We start from the raw sequence: 12,822 nt of genomic DNA on the forward strand, positions 1-12,822 counted from the left end.
ATATTATATATAATTATAAAATTAATAATTATTAAAAGTAAATATTCTAATGCATATATTAAATTTTGTTGTAAAAAAATAATATATTAAATTTATTATAACAAACAATTAAAAAATTATTAATTATTAAAAAATATATATTATAAGGAAAATTATGATTTTTAAAATAAAATTTTAAGGCTTATCTTACCAATCAAATAGATAGCATAATATAGATTATTAAGAAGTGAAATAATATATTTATGCATAAATTATTTATATACATATTAAATATACTAAATAATTGTAAACTTAATCATTATTAAAACTGAATATTTTAATACATTTATTAAATGTAATATACTAAATAATTATATAATTAATAATTATAAAAATAAATATTATAAACTATTTTAAAAAAAATTAAAATTAATATTACATTATCACTTATCTTATTAATTTTTTCTAGATTTTAAACTGTTCAAAATATTTTTGATACGACGACTATGATAAAGTTTAAGTTTTATTCGATAATTCTCAATGATTAAATTTATAAAATCAAATCAACGACAATTTTAAGAAAACATGATACCAAATCTAATCTTAATAGGAAAACAAATAGTGCAGATTAAAGAAAATCAAAATATAACAATGCATGTGATGTTGCCAAAACTGGGGTGGCTAGGTGGCAAAGTGTAATCAGTGGCGCGTGTTGGAAGAAAAAATGTGAAGCGGAAAATTGGATTCATGCTATGCACATTGCAAAGCAAAAAACAAGGAAAAAAACTGAACGAAGCAAGCAAAGGACAAAAAATAAAAAGAGAGAGAAACAAAGACGACGTTACAATTTACAACAACAAAACAACGTTGTTTATTTATGGTTAAGCCATTTTTATTAATGTTTAAAATACTACATTGTACAAAGACGTGCCGTTTGCCGTTGAAACCGCGAAAAATTCCTCCTTTCTCTCTCAAACGTCTTTGTTTTACAAAACGGCTTCGATTTACTTTTGTGTTTGTTTGTTTCTTCCCCTTTCCCTCTTCTCTGTTCTCATTCACCGACCCTTATTGCTATCTGGGTCGGCAATGTTTTTCAATTAGTGTTTCTGCGTTGTTTCTTCTTCATTTTTGCTTTCTCTCGAAGCTCGCTCGCTCTACCATCCCGAGATGGATCTCAGAGAAAGATTGGTACGTCTTGTTGTGGGCTTGTTCGTTGTTGTGCAACTTTGTTGCCACGCCAATGCGAATATGGTGTTCCCCGTTGTGCGCAAATTCAAAGATCCCGCTGAAAACCTCGCTGCTATCAAAGCTCATGATGCTGGTCGCCGAGGCAGATTTCTCTCGGTCGTTGATCTCGCTCTCGGTGGCAATGGCCGTCCTACTTCAACTGGGTTGGTTTTGCTTCTTCCTCTTCCTTTCTCTTTTCATTTTGTTCTTTCGCATGCACTTCAATTCTTGTTTAGGGGATATATAAGGTTGCTTGGGTCCTTAAGAAACAAGGAAATAACAAAAACTAACTATACTAATAACTAATCAACATTTGCCAATAAAAAAAATTATGTGTATTTTCTCATTTCTGCCTTGCATGATTTGAAGCCTGTCACCTTTTTTTTGATGTTGTTTATTAATTATTATTCCATTTGTTCAGGCTGTATTATACCAAAATTGGGCTTGGCCCAAATGACTACTATGTGCAAGTTGATACAGGAAGTGACACTCTGTGGGTGAATTGTGTTGGCTGCACAACATGTCCCAAGAAAAGTGGTCTTGGGGTATGTGTCCACTGCTTAAACATTCATGCCATTTGGTTGAAATATAAGTATATTGAGAGTTGCTATGGTACTATACTATACCTGTTTATTTTGTTTTTCCCTAGGTATCGGCATCTTGGATGAGAGAAATGGATTCCCTGCATTCACACATTCACTCATTCATGGATCAGAACCGTTGGATGACGGTGCACATTTTAAGTTGAATTTGTTGAGATAAAATATTGAGTCGTTTGATCTTCATCCAATGATTCTGATAAGCTGAATGTGTGAATGAGGGAGGGAAGAAACAAGGGTATTGGAGCAGTCCCTATGTATATGACATTTGAGTCATGCCTGACATAGTAGAATTCATATTGCTTATTTAGGTTTTACTATATTATTGTAACGTTGCAGATGGAGTTGACCCTCTATGACCCTAACTCATCAAAAACTTCAAAGGTGGTTCCTTGTGACGATGAATTTTGCACTTCCACATATGATGGTCCAATTTCTGGATGCAAAAAAGACATGTCCTGCCCGTACAGCATAACTTATGGAGATGGAAGTACGACCTCTGGGTCCTATATTAAGGATGATCTTACATTTGACCGAGTTGTTGGTGATCTCCGTACTGTACCTGATAATACCAGTGTGATTTTTGGGTGAGTGTAATTTATAACTCTTCACATTAAACACACACAGTTGATTAGGGGAAGTAGATAGATGACTTGGCAAGTAATTGAACCTTTGACGTCACCACATCCTGACCTTAAAGACCTGTGCCAATGCCAATTGAGCTCCAAGCTCATTGGCACGTATTGTCAAATATTGCAGGCCCCAATAGGATCTTCTCTGCTGTAAAACGCAGTTAATTGTTTTGTTCTATACAAAGATACTTTCCCTTATAATCATTTGTCTGTTTCTACCAGATTTTCCTTGGGGAATCTTGAGTAGTGTCTTAAGTTTACTTATTTATTTTTTGGGTCGGTGCAAGCGAAACGGCAGGAGTTTTCACTTGTCGCCATGTGAGCCAAAGGTCATGGTTACCCTTCCCTAGATCCATTGTATTTGGCTTTTATGTTTTCCTGAGTATTCTCTTGCTGATAGGTGTGGTTCTAAACAATCTGGGACATTGAGTTCAACCACTGATACATCCCTTGATGGAATAATTGGTTTTGGACAAGCAAATTCTTCTGTGCTTTCACAGCTTGCTGCAGCTGGAAAGGTGAAAAGGGTATTTTCGCACTGCCTTGACACCGTTAATGGAGGAGGAATATTTGCCATAGGGGAAGTGGTGCAGCCAAAAGTTAAGACAACTCCATTGGTACCAAGAATGTATGTACTGAATCATCTTAGCTTTTTTGTTTCCATGCCATGTTATTTCCTGTAAATGTATTTGGTTTGTTTTGTTGTTTGATGATAGTAATTTGATGGATTGGTGGTGTATCTATTTAATGATGACCCTCACTGCCGTTTAACTTCCAGAGAAGCATATATTAGGTTTCATAAATGTAATTTTTCTGAAGACTTGTATTGATTTAGGAATTTTTTATTGTCTAGTCAAACTTAGCAAAGGCCTTATGATTGTGGTATAAAATTTATCAGACAATGAAAACACTGTAAATGTGAGATATATAACTTGAGCACAAATAATCTGTAATGGGTTTTTATTTGTATATTGCTTCACCTCAATGTCATTACTGTAGATGTGTCAGGAAATCAACCTTCTCAGGGGTTTTATTTTCTTTTTACACCTGTTTAAGGTCTTGTTTTGAATTATTTAAGATTTAAAATTGTAAAAATATTTCTTTATGGTTACTATAAGAAAAAATTGTATATATGAAATTTCAGCTCTATTTCTGTCTCTAGTATTTACTATTTATATATAAAAATCCTTTTGTTTTCTATAGTCCACTTGAGGGGCCAATGGATCCCATAGACAATTGAATAGAGATTTCTTGTTGCATCTTCTATTCTTGTAGGGCCGTCATCTTTTATGAAGGTAGACTCACTGTGCAATCTCTGATATAAGCAATAAAACTTTCAACATAAGAGCTCTGGCATATTCTCTTACAGATGTTATATTAGATTATTCTAGTGTACTTCATAACAAGTTTAGGTTTTGGCAATGGAATTATGTCATAACTGTAGTCTCCTGACTATTTCAGGGCACACTACAATGTGGTTTTGAAGGACATAGAGGTTGCTGGGGACCCTATACAGCTCCCCACGGATATATTTGATTCTACAAGTGGGAGGGGAACAATAATAGATAGTGGTACAACCTTGGCTTATCTTCCAGTCTCAATTTATGACCAGCTATTGGAGAAGGTAAGAGTAATTTTAAGAGTTAAGTAAATCAATTTTTTCCACCTGAATTCTCATGATTATTCTTTGTGATAGACTTTGGCTCAGAGGAGTGGAATGGAATTATATCTTGTTGAGGATCAGTTTACTTGTTTCCATTATTCCGATGAAAAAAGGTATGATACTTATCTTTCTGACTTTATTTCACTTCATATAGAGGGGGAGTTTTGCGCTTCTCTTTTCTTTTGAAATAAGTATCATTTTCCCGTATTTAGGTGCGGTGCTCCTTTTGTTTGATTTGTCATTGTTTAATTGACATATACACCGTATTAATATAATTTGTGGGAGATACTAAGGTTTATTTTCTTGGTTGTTTAATCCATAGGGTATGGTAATGTCAGATTGTCATTTAAATTTATCTTAAAAAATATCTAGCTATCACTGTTTTGATGATATCAGTAATCAAATATTCTGGATTATGCAAGGGGGGAATGATTGTGACAAAAGAAAGCAACTTTGTTTTTGTATTATTTTTATGAACTTTAGCAGTGACAGCTTTGACATAATCGATTCATTGACTTCAAAATTACTGATTAGATTCTTGATGAAGTGAATGAATCTGATGGTATTATATGGATTATTTAATAGCCAAGGATGCATTGTAGGCATGTTCTTCAAATAATACTCTGAGATGACCTTTCTTGTTCCTTTTCATTTTCTGTTGGGTTTTTGTATTACTTAGTCCCTTTTTTACTTTGTTTAGAAAAGCAGCTGTTGAGTTGGTTGAATGATTCAACAAATAATCTCTTGTACGATTGTTCAACTAGACTAAAAGAGATATATATATATATATATATATATATATATATATATATATATATATATAAATTCCATCCATATGTACTTAGAATTTTACACCAGAAGACAAGAATGAGTAAATCATCCACTTTGGTATCTTATTGAACAAAAATGGTGAACTCAGCACCTTTTGAGATTTTGAGAAGAGTTGTTTCCCCTAATTGATAGATGTAATAGTTCCACGAATTAGTCACCCTTAAACAAGATAGTCTCATACATGCAGAAATATTAATGGGCTCAAATTGTTCAAATGATATTGTGATATACATAGTATATATTCTTTCAGCGAATTAAGTTGCATCAGTTCAAGAAGGCAATGAGTTCACTTTTATTTTCTTGCATATGCAGCTCTTAACTAGTTGACCGTTGAATTTTTGCAGTCTTGATGATGCATTTCCAACTGTCAAGTTTACCTTTGAGGAGGGGCTTACTCTGACAGCTTATCCTCACGATTACCTATTCCCGTTTAAAGTGAGTGGAAACTTGATTTATGATTTTATATTTACACAGTTCTGATTTATAACCTTTGTGACTGCTAGAGGCTCAACCAGTCAAAAAATATACATTTTTTTTTTTTCATATGAAAACTATACTATTAAGCATAGTTTTACATATCGAACTGGTGATCGATCTGTCAAAGACAAAGCCAAAAAATAAATACATCACAAATTAATATAATTTCACAAGCTCATTATTTAAGTTCAAATCTATATTAATATTATTTTATTTATTATTCATATTTATTTATATATTGAAAGATCAAAATTATATATATAGATACTTTTTATATAATAAATATAATAGATATTTTTATTATGATATTTTACATATTTAATATAATAACCCAAAATGCTAGTTTTGTCCGCTAATGTTTATTATGTATTTATGCCAAATGGTGATTTTTATTTGTATTTAGTTTTCAAAATATTAATAGTTTTCGTATACATTTAGCAAATGAATAGAGTAGCTCAATGGTTAGGTATTTTTTAAGGAGAAGTTAGATCCATACTTCATTCCTTGCTTGAGTTAATTTTTAGACTTAGATACATTTTTTTTCCTATAATTTAATATTTTTATCTTTATATTTTTTTTTGTCTTTTTAAAATAAATTTGTTTTGTTTTTTGTCTTTAAAACGTTTTAAATAATATTTTTTTACTGTTTAAACCGCCTTGAAGAAAAAAAACAAAACAAACATATTTTAAAAGAAATAAAACAAAATTTTATTTTGAAAAGACAAAAATAAAAAATATTAAATTATAGTAACTAAAAAATATTTAAACTTTTATTTTGATAATAAAAGATTAGTTAATGGTGAGTTTCACATGAGAGAATTGCAGGTAAAAAAGGCTGACAGCAGTCAAATCACAGGCACAAAAAAGGTGAGGCTGTACGTGACAGATTGTACAAGGAGTATTTAAAAAATAAGAAAATAATAAAAATGGAAAGTGACCCAGACTGATCGACTGGATCACACCCTCTTTGATTGATTAGTGGTTTTATATGTTCATACATTCTGATTTGATAAGCTTTGTGACTGCTAGATGCTCCATCACTCAAACACTATACAAGTTTATTTTCATATGAAAACTATACTATTAAGTTTAACTTGTTGCCTGAATTGATTTCTCCCTCTTGGAAATTTACTGGGTGTTTTGTACATTGTGGAATTGAAAGTTAAAGTCTGTTTATTTATCTTCACTACACTGTTGACTACAACAATAATTTAAGTTGTCTTCTGGAGAATTTTACAATGCAATTGTTTTTTTAAAATGTATGCCATTTTTTGTTCAGAAAAATTCAATTTCGATAAATTTGTTTCAGGCGTTCAATAGTGCTATTTCTTGATATTATTTTATTGTCATTGTCGTCTAGGAAGACATGTGGTGTATTGGCTGGCAAAAAAGTACGGCACAAACTAAGGATGGAAAGGACCTAATTCTTCTCGGAGGTGAAGTTTAGAATAAAACTTCACTTATAATTTAATCTATTGACTTCTTGGTATAATTTGGTAGAAGGCATGATTTATTTATTTAGTCCTTCTTATAAAATAAGAACTTGTACATTCTGTAAGCTCTAGAGTCTGTTTCTGTTATATGTTAGCTATTCTTGTTAAATTAAAAACTTCAATATTGCTATTGTTATGTTTGTACTTACCTTGTACCTGGCTGATGGTAGTTTAAATGTACAACTTATGATCATTTTGGACATTAGTACCATTGGATAACTATCATTTATTTACTTGAAATTATTTCCAACTGCAGATTTGGTGCTGACAAACAAATTATTCATATATGATCTTGACAATATGAGCATTGGATGGACTGATTACAATTGTGAGTACCCTCTTATTTTTATGATAAATTTACAAAGGTTGTTCCAATCATATCACCTGAGATTTGTTTCTTTTAATACTCCCCAATAACAATCATATTCCATCAATTTCCTGCTTTTGATGTCTCTATCCCCGAGAAATTATTACATGGTCTAGTGCCAAAGCAGTCCCACTTAATTTTCACATGATATGTATCCACATTTTTCAATTTTAAAGAGAAAAAAAGATAATAACATGTCACATGAAAATTGTTCAATACCAGGTGATCTTGGACCATACAACTCATTTGCTACTTTCATTTATGGCTATTGGCTTTTAATTTATAGTTAAATTTGTTGAGACTGACATGTACTACGATGACCTAAGCATTGTCTTCTTGATTCTTTAGGCTCTTCCAGCATCAAACTGAAGGATAACAAGACTGGAACTGTATATACAAGGGGCGCACAGGATCTTTCTTCAGCTTCTACTGTGCTAATTGGAAAAATATTAACGTTCTTTGTGTTGCTTATTACCATGCTAAGCACTTAACTGAATGATATTATTGTATCGAGAGATGGCATTTAATTTATTTTGTTGTAACATAATTCCTTGAATGGTGAGCTTGATGCGAATAAATTAATTATTTATCGTCGTGTTAGATAGGGGAGACTTTTCAAAGTTCTTTTCAATTACCTCCTTGTACAATTTTCCAAATAGGGAAGGCAAAATATTCTAATGGATGCGATATCATTTTTTATGACGATGAAAATTGTTTTAAAAAAATAGCTTCATATAAACATGTCATATCAATCATTTCCATATTTTTTTTGCTTAGTAAATCATTATCACCCTCTTAAAAGGAAAACATGAATTTTGTATATGTAATCACATTTTAAAATAGCGTAATCATATATTAATTACTGATGAAAAAAATGATAATGGTAAAACTTAAGTGATTTTCTCCCTATTTTTTTGTTGTCATCTCATCTTGAGTTGTTTTGACTTTCACCAGCAAGAAGTAAAACTTATCTTTATTAAGCAAACTATCACACACATCTTGATTCCTGAATATTTGTTAGCTTGTTTTATAGCACAATAATCGAATGGTCTTTTGTGGTTGTGGCATCAAAAGAAGCAAACTTCTCACTTTATTGGCACACTAACAAATGTGAACATATTTACTTGTAACTTCGACTAAACAACCTAATGATGATAATCACACTTTATAATGACAATATATTTGCAGAACAAAGACATACAAGTTCAGTTGGTAAAATGGCAGGCTGGCTTTACAAAGTTGTCCTTAGGAATTGTACCACCAAATAAATTACTGCCAGGAGTAGTGCAATCTGGTATACATCCTGCTGAAAACTGTCGTCCCTCTGGAAGAACTGAATAAAAGCACACATAAACAATCAACAACTCTTGAAAGAAAATGACCTGTGTACTACAGCAATCTTCATGTGTATGGTAATCTTTCTTGCAAGGCATTCACACCATCATATTCTTGTGATAAGGTAGTCAATGGCATAAACTGAGAGATTTGAACAACTTGATTGATTCATTAAGAAGGTGCGTTTGGTCAAATTTAAGAAAGTGGCTTTATGCCTTTGCCTGGTTTGATAAACTTTCCAATAAATATTTATAGGAGAAGAAAATAAGAAAATAAAATGAATTAAGTTTTTCTCATAAGTTAAAATTAACTTATGGTAAGTTAAAAATCAGTTTTGAAAGAATCTAAATGATGAAAAGTTCTATAAATTAGCTTATGCATAAATTAATTTAAACTTATGAGAGACGCTTAACTTATTCTACTTTCTTATTTTCTTTCTCCTGTAAATACCTATTGAAGTCAAAATACACTTGTTCATTTAAGTACCTATAATATAAATTCTTCTTCAGTATTTAAAAATTTGCTTACCTATACATTCCTTAAGTAAAACAAAAGCACCCAAGATGAAAAAACATAGGATACTGAAGCCAGGCATTTAGGATTCATCTATAGAAGAAAAAGAACTCACCTTGGTTGGATCGCCTGAAGGATCTGGATACATCTCCAAGTTCTCTTTTTTGGTTGAAATTTTACTACTCAAATTCTTAGCATTGTCACCCAAATCTTTGACAGATTCAACAGCAGCAAAGAGAGCACGTGATGTCCAGAAAAATGCCTGAGCACTAGCAGATGAAGCTGATAAGTCCCAGAATTCTTCATGCTCAATGACTTGGCCACTAATTTGGTTAAGAGTAAATTTGGAAGTAACTCTAAGTATCAGATCTCCTCCTAACACAGATTTTGGTTTCCCTCTTATTGTCCACCTGATACTTAAAACACTGGTTGACAGCATCACCATTTCCTGCACAGTCTGGCACCACACAATTTTTTTTTAAAAACTCTACACTTCCTTTCTATTTGTAGATTTAGGAGAGATGATTTTATTTCATTATATCAATATATACAACATAAAAATTTCCCCCTAATTTATCCTTTAGTATTAGTAAGTGGGAAAAAAGATTACTAGAGTAACAATAACTAATTTCACATCAATGTACTTTCTCACCTTTACACACTTTGTCACCTGATAGGAGTCCATCTTAATAAATAAATAAATGAAAAGTTGAACAAAAAATTCAATCCAATGTAGTTATTCTCTTTCTAAAGCTATTCAACAAAAGATAGACACCACACATTATGTAGCTTACGTATTTCCGGCACCTCAAATTAAAAAAAAGAAAAAGAAAAAAGAAGCATTTATCAAACAATGGAAGCTATAAGATGAGAAGGAACAACAGAATATCCATGCCTCATGGATTAATTGCTGCTTAAGAAGAAGGATCCTAGAAATTAAACTCACCACAGATGGGTTGTCTAGTGCACTGGTTGCCCATAGTCGTCTTTTATACTTTTCACGACCGGTAAAACTCCTAATAGGATCCTGAACGTGGTAACAGTATCATAGACATAACATAAAAAGAGTGGCAGAGCTTGAAAATATTTATTGGAATAACTAAACTATGATATCAATTCTTAAGAATAAAGGAATAACATCATTGAAGTTTTGAGATAGTTAAACGTATTTATGTTAAGAATTTTGTTAATGAGTGTCTTAAGAGTACTGAATTTTTTTTATGTCAAAAAACAATAAAATCATGTTAACACTTAATAACATTAAATGTTACATTTTTCATAGATAAAGCATTTCAGTTTTCAGCAGAAACTGTGCCTGAAGAATTAGTTTGCATTATTTTAACTACTCCAAAGTTTTCAAAACCTTTTGGGTTAGCCAACTAGCCATATAGCTACCCCTAAGTATAATGTGACTCTGAATTTGCATAAAAATCCAAGGAAGTAAACAAAGTGCTATGCCTTGTTCTATTACAAAGGGGAATTGCTGTTATAAGAAATGAATCATATTTGTTTCCTGATGAACTGATCAAATATAGAACATGTAGTGTGTCATGGACTATGGAAAATTAGAGAAATGCTTGGAACATAATCCCTCTTATTGATTGAAATCTATTAAAATCACAAAACTTTGTGGGTCCAACATCCTATTTAATGACTCTCTCTGATTTTGTAGTTTTTAATGAATTTTAACCAACAGGAAAGAGTGTTAAAAAATGTGTTACTAGCACTCCTACAAGAATTAAAGCAAGACCTTGTATGAGACGGAAACAGCAAAGATTCCAAGTGCTCGATTTTCCTCCCTTAGCTCAAGTATATCGCGTGCAAGTTGTCTTGCAGTGGATTCAACCAAGGGACTGCTGATGCACTCAAACTCATTGCAAAGCTCACCAAAGTCCATACCATCAACCATCTTATCAGCTTCTGAATACGATGCCTCGGTTGCGGTATCAGATGACATTTCACTCCTATCAGCATCATTGGCAACTGCAAAACATCTTAATACATAACATATATATACAAAGACTCTACTTGGATAAACTTCTTCATGAACTAAATTCAATTTATGTATCTTAACTTTTCGAGAAGTTAAATGAAAAGAGCTTCTTAAATGCATAAGTTGATTTTAGCTTATTCAGAAATTCAATTCATCATACCTTCTTGTTTTGGCTTTTTATAAGTAATTGTGGATAAATTTATCCAAACAGCACCTAATTCATAAATTAACTGCTAAATTCTCACGCACTTACCAAGAATTCATCATAAAATCGTGTATGAATAATCAATATTGTAATTGAATGAAACTAATTTCCATCGTCCACGTACCTTTGTATAATAAATATTTATTAGTCTTGTAATAATAAATAAGAACAATTCTTACATGACAAAACTTAGATGTTATTTCATCAGCACTTTTGAGGTTGTTCTCTAATCAAAATTAGAATTTCACCTCGATGAGCATAGGTTACTGAGGTAAAACTCTAATTTTAATCGATGAACCACGCTAAAAGTACCAATGAAACTGCATTTAAGTTTTATCCATTCCCAAAATAACAATTCTCACTATATACATGATCTAATAATCTAAAAAGTATCATCAACACAACCTTTTTAATAAATTTATATGAATGATCAACTATAGTTTAATATATTTTACACTCCAAGTTAACTAGATAAGAAGAAAAAACATGGCATGTTTTGTAACTAGTTATGTTTATGATGACGTTGAATTGTTGTTGTGTATAGAAATATGAAGAGAAGTAATGAAACCTCGCAATAAGAAAGAGTGGTAGTGGTGATCATGCAAGGAAGAGGGCATGCACGTGGAAGAGGAATGAAAAAACTTGGAGGGGAAGCATTTATTCCGGCGGAAACCGGCGGCGGCGGAGAGAGAAGCAGCGGCGAGAGAACAAGAAAACGCGGCTGTCAAAGTCATGTCTCCCCATTCCGTGGCTGAAGGTGTGTTGTTTCGGATTACAAACCAGATATGCAGAGAACAAGAGCCTCTTCTTTTTTTTCATTTTTTTTCTTAATTCACACTTAATTTCTGGATAAGGTGGGCCTTTCCCTTATCAAATACCATGCAATGTACTCTTTTTTCTTGGTAAAGTAGTTATTTTTTTGTGTATACTTATATTTTACAATGCACAGAGGAAGACCATTGAGAGTTCAGAGTATATATAGATTTGTTTTATTCAAAGCTTTTTTTTTTATTATTCAGCATTGAGCGTATAGATTAACTGGCTGAGAATAATTTTAAATTACCCAATGGCCTAGTTTGGATATGTAATGAGGTTGTATTAAAACTTTGTAAAAAGAATTATGTCACTATTAAGTGATTTGTTTTATTTGAGTCCAAATACCTTTTTTTAAAAATAGAATAGAGGAAGGATATGGCTATTTTTCTTATTAATTGAAAATTTAGAAAAATCCAATTTTGTCCGCTTTTTTTATTTAATAATTAAAATCATATTTATGTTTGGGTCAAACTAATTTAATAATTTTGTTTCGTGTCTTATTGGGCTGGGCTAGCACAAGGCCAAGAGTAGGTCTTTTTTGTGTTTTCTGAGAAACTTTTTTTTTTTATGTATAGTTACTCGTTAACAAGAGAAACTTAGATACAAACCAATAAAAGAGTGGGAAAATTAAAAAAGAGGATCAGGATCCTGCTATTTCCAAATTGCATTTTGATGTTAAACTTCGATAAATT

General features: G+C 31.7%; 2 protein-coding genes across 4 annotated transcripts; one reads left to right on the forward strand and one right to left on the reverse strand.

The window, feature by feature from the left end:
- The first annotated feature begins 914 nt into the window (after nucleotides 1-914).
- On the forward strand, nucleotides 915-7,868 carry LOC114425154 (aspartic proteinase-like protein 2). 3 transcript variants are annotated; one of them, XM_028391944.1, is made up of 11 exons: nucleotides 915-1,370; nucleotides 1,628-1,751; nucleotides 2,145-2,392; nucleotides 2,838-3,065; nucleotides 3,899-4,061; nucleotides 4,134-4,213; nucleotides 5,276-5,366; nucleotides 6,234-6,275; nucleotides 6,769-6,844; nucleotides 7,158-7,229; nucleotides 7,617-7,868. In XM_028391944.1, exons 1-11 carry the CDS (start codon nucleotides 1,147-1,149, stop codon nucleotides 7,757-7,759), a joined length of 1,491 nt encoding a protein of 496 aa, XP_028247745.1. In that variant the 5' UTR covers nucleotides 915-1,146; the 3' UTR covers nucleotides 7,760-7,868. The 3 variants fall into 3 exon arrangements, 2 of the variants coding, with proteins under 2 accessions (XP_028247745.1, XP_028247746.1); XR_003669199.1 differs by lacking the exon at nucleotides 6,234-6,275 and having other exon boundaries at nucleotides 6,773-6,844; nucleotides 7,617-7,686; XM_028391945.1 differs by lacking the exon at nucleotides 6,234-6,275 and having other exon boundaries at nucleotides 917-1,370.
- Nucleotides 7,869-8,327: 459 nt separating this feature from the next.
- LOC114425155 lies at nucleotides 8,328-12,130 on the reverse strand. The gene is made up of 5 exons (XM_028391947.1): nucleotides 11,883-12,130; nucleotides 10,867-11,099; nucleotides 10,063-10,143; nucleotides 9,232-9,573; nucleotides 8,328-8,601 (listed from the first exon to the last, which is right to left on the reverse strand). Exons 1-5 carry the CDS (start codon nucleotides 12,046-12,048, stop codon nucleotides 8,500-8,502), a joined length of 924 nt encoding a protein of 307 aa, XP_028247748.1. The 5' UTR covers nucleotides 12,049-12,130; the 3' UTR covers nucleotides 8,328-8,499.
- Between the last annotated feature and the right edge of the window lie 692 nt (nucleotides 12,131-12,822).

Source organism: Glycine soja, chromosome 9 (genome assembly GCF_004193775.1).
Source record: "Glycine soja cultivar W05 chromosome 9, ASM419377v2, whole genome shotgun sequence".
Taxonomy (NCBI): Eukaryota; Viridiplantae; Streptophyta; class Magnoliopsida; order Fabales; family Fabaceae; genus Glycine; species Glycine soja.

What these genes read in the sequence shown, in the direction of transcription:
- LOC114425154 (XM_028391944.1), top strand. Translation starts at nt 1,147, where the DNA reads ATGGATCTCAGAGAAAGATTGGTACGTCTTGTTGTGGGCTTGTTCGTT. An exon ending in ACTCCATTGGTACCAAGAAT is followed by an intron (nt 3,066 to 3,898) that starts GTATGTACTGAA and finishes TGACTATTTCAG; the next exon opens with GGCACACTACAATGTGGTTT. An exon ending in AAATCACAGGCACAAAAAAG is followed by an intron (nt 6,276 to 6,768) that starts GTGAGGCTGTAC and finishes ATTGTCGTCTAG; the next exon opens with GAAGACATGTGGTGTATTGG.
- LOC114425155 (XM_028391947.1), bottom strand. Translation starts at nt 12,048, where the DNA reads ATGACTTTGACAGCCGCGTTTTCTTGTTCTCTCGCCGCTGCTTCTCTC. An exon ending in CCACTCTTTCTTATTGCGAG is followed by an intron (nt 11,100 to 11,882) that starts GTTTCATTACTT and finishes GATGTTTTGCAG; the next exon opens with TTGCCAATGATGCTGATAGG. An exon ending in CACTAGACAACCCATCTGTG is followed by an intron (nt 9,574 to 10,062) that starts GTGAGTTTAATT and finishes GTGTGGTGCCAG; the next exon opens with ACTGTGCAGGAAATGGTGAT.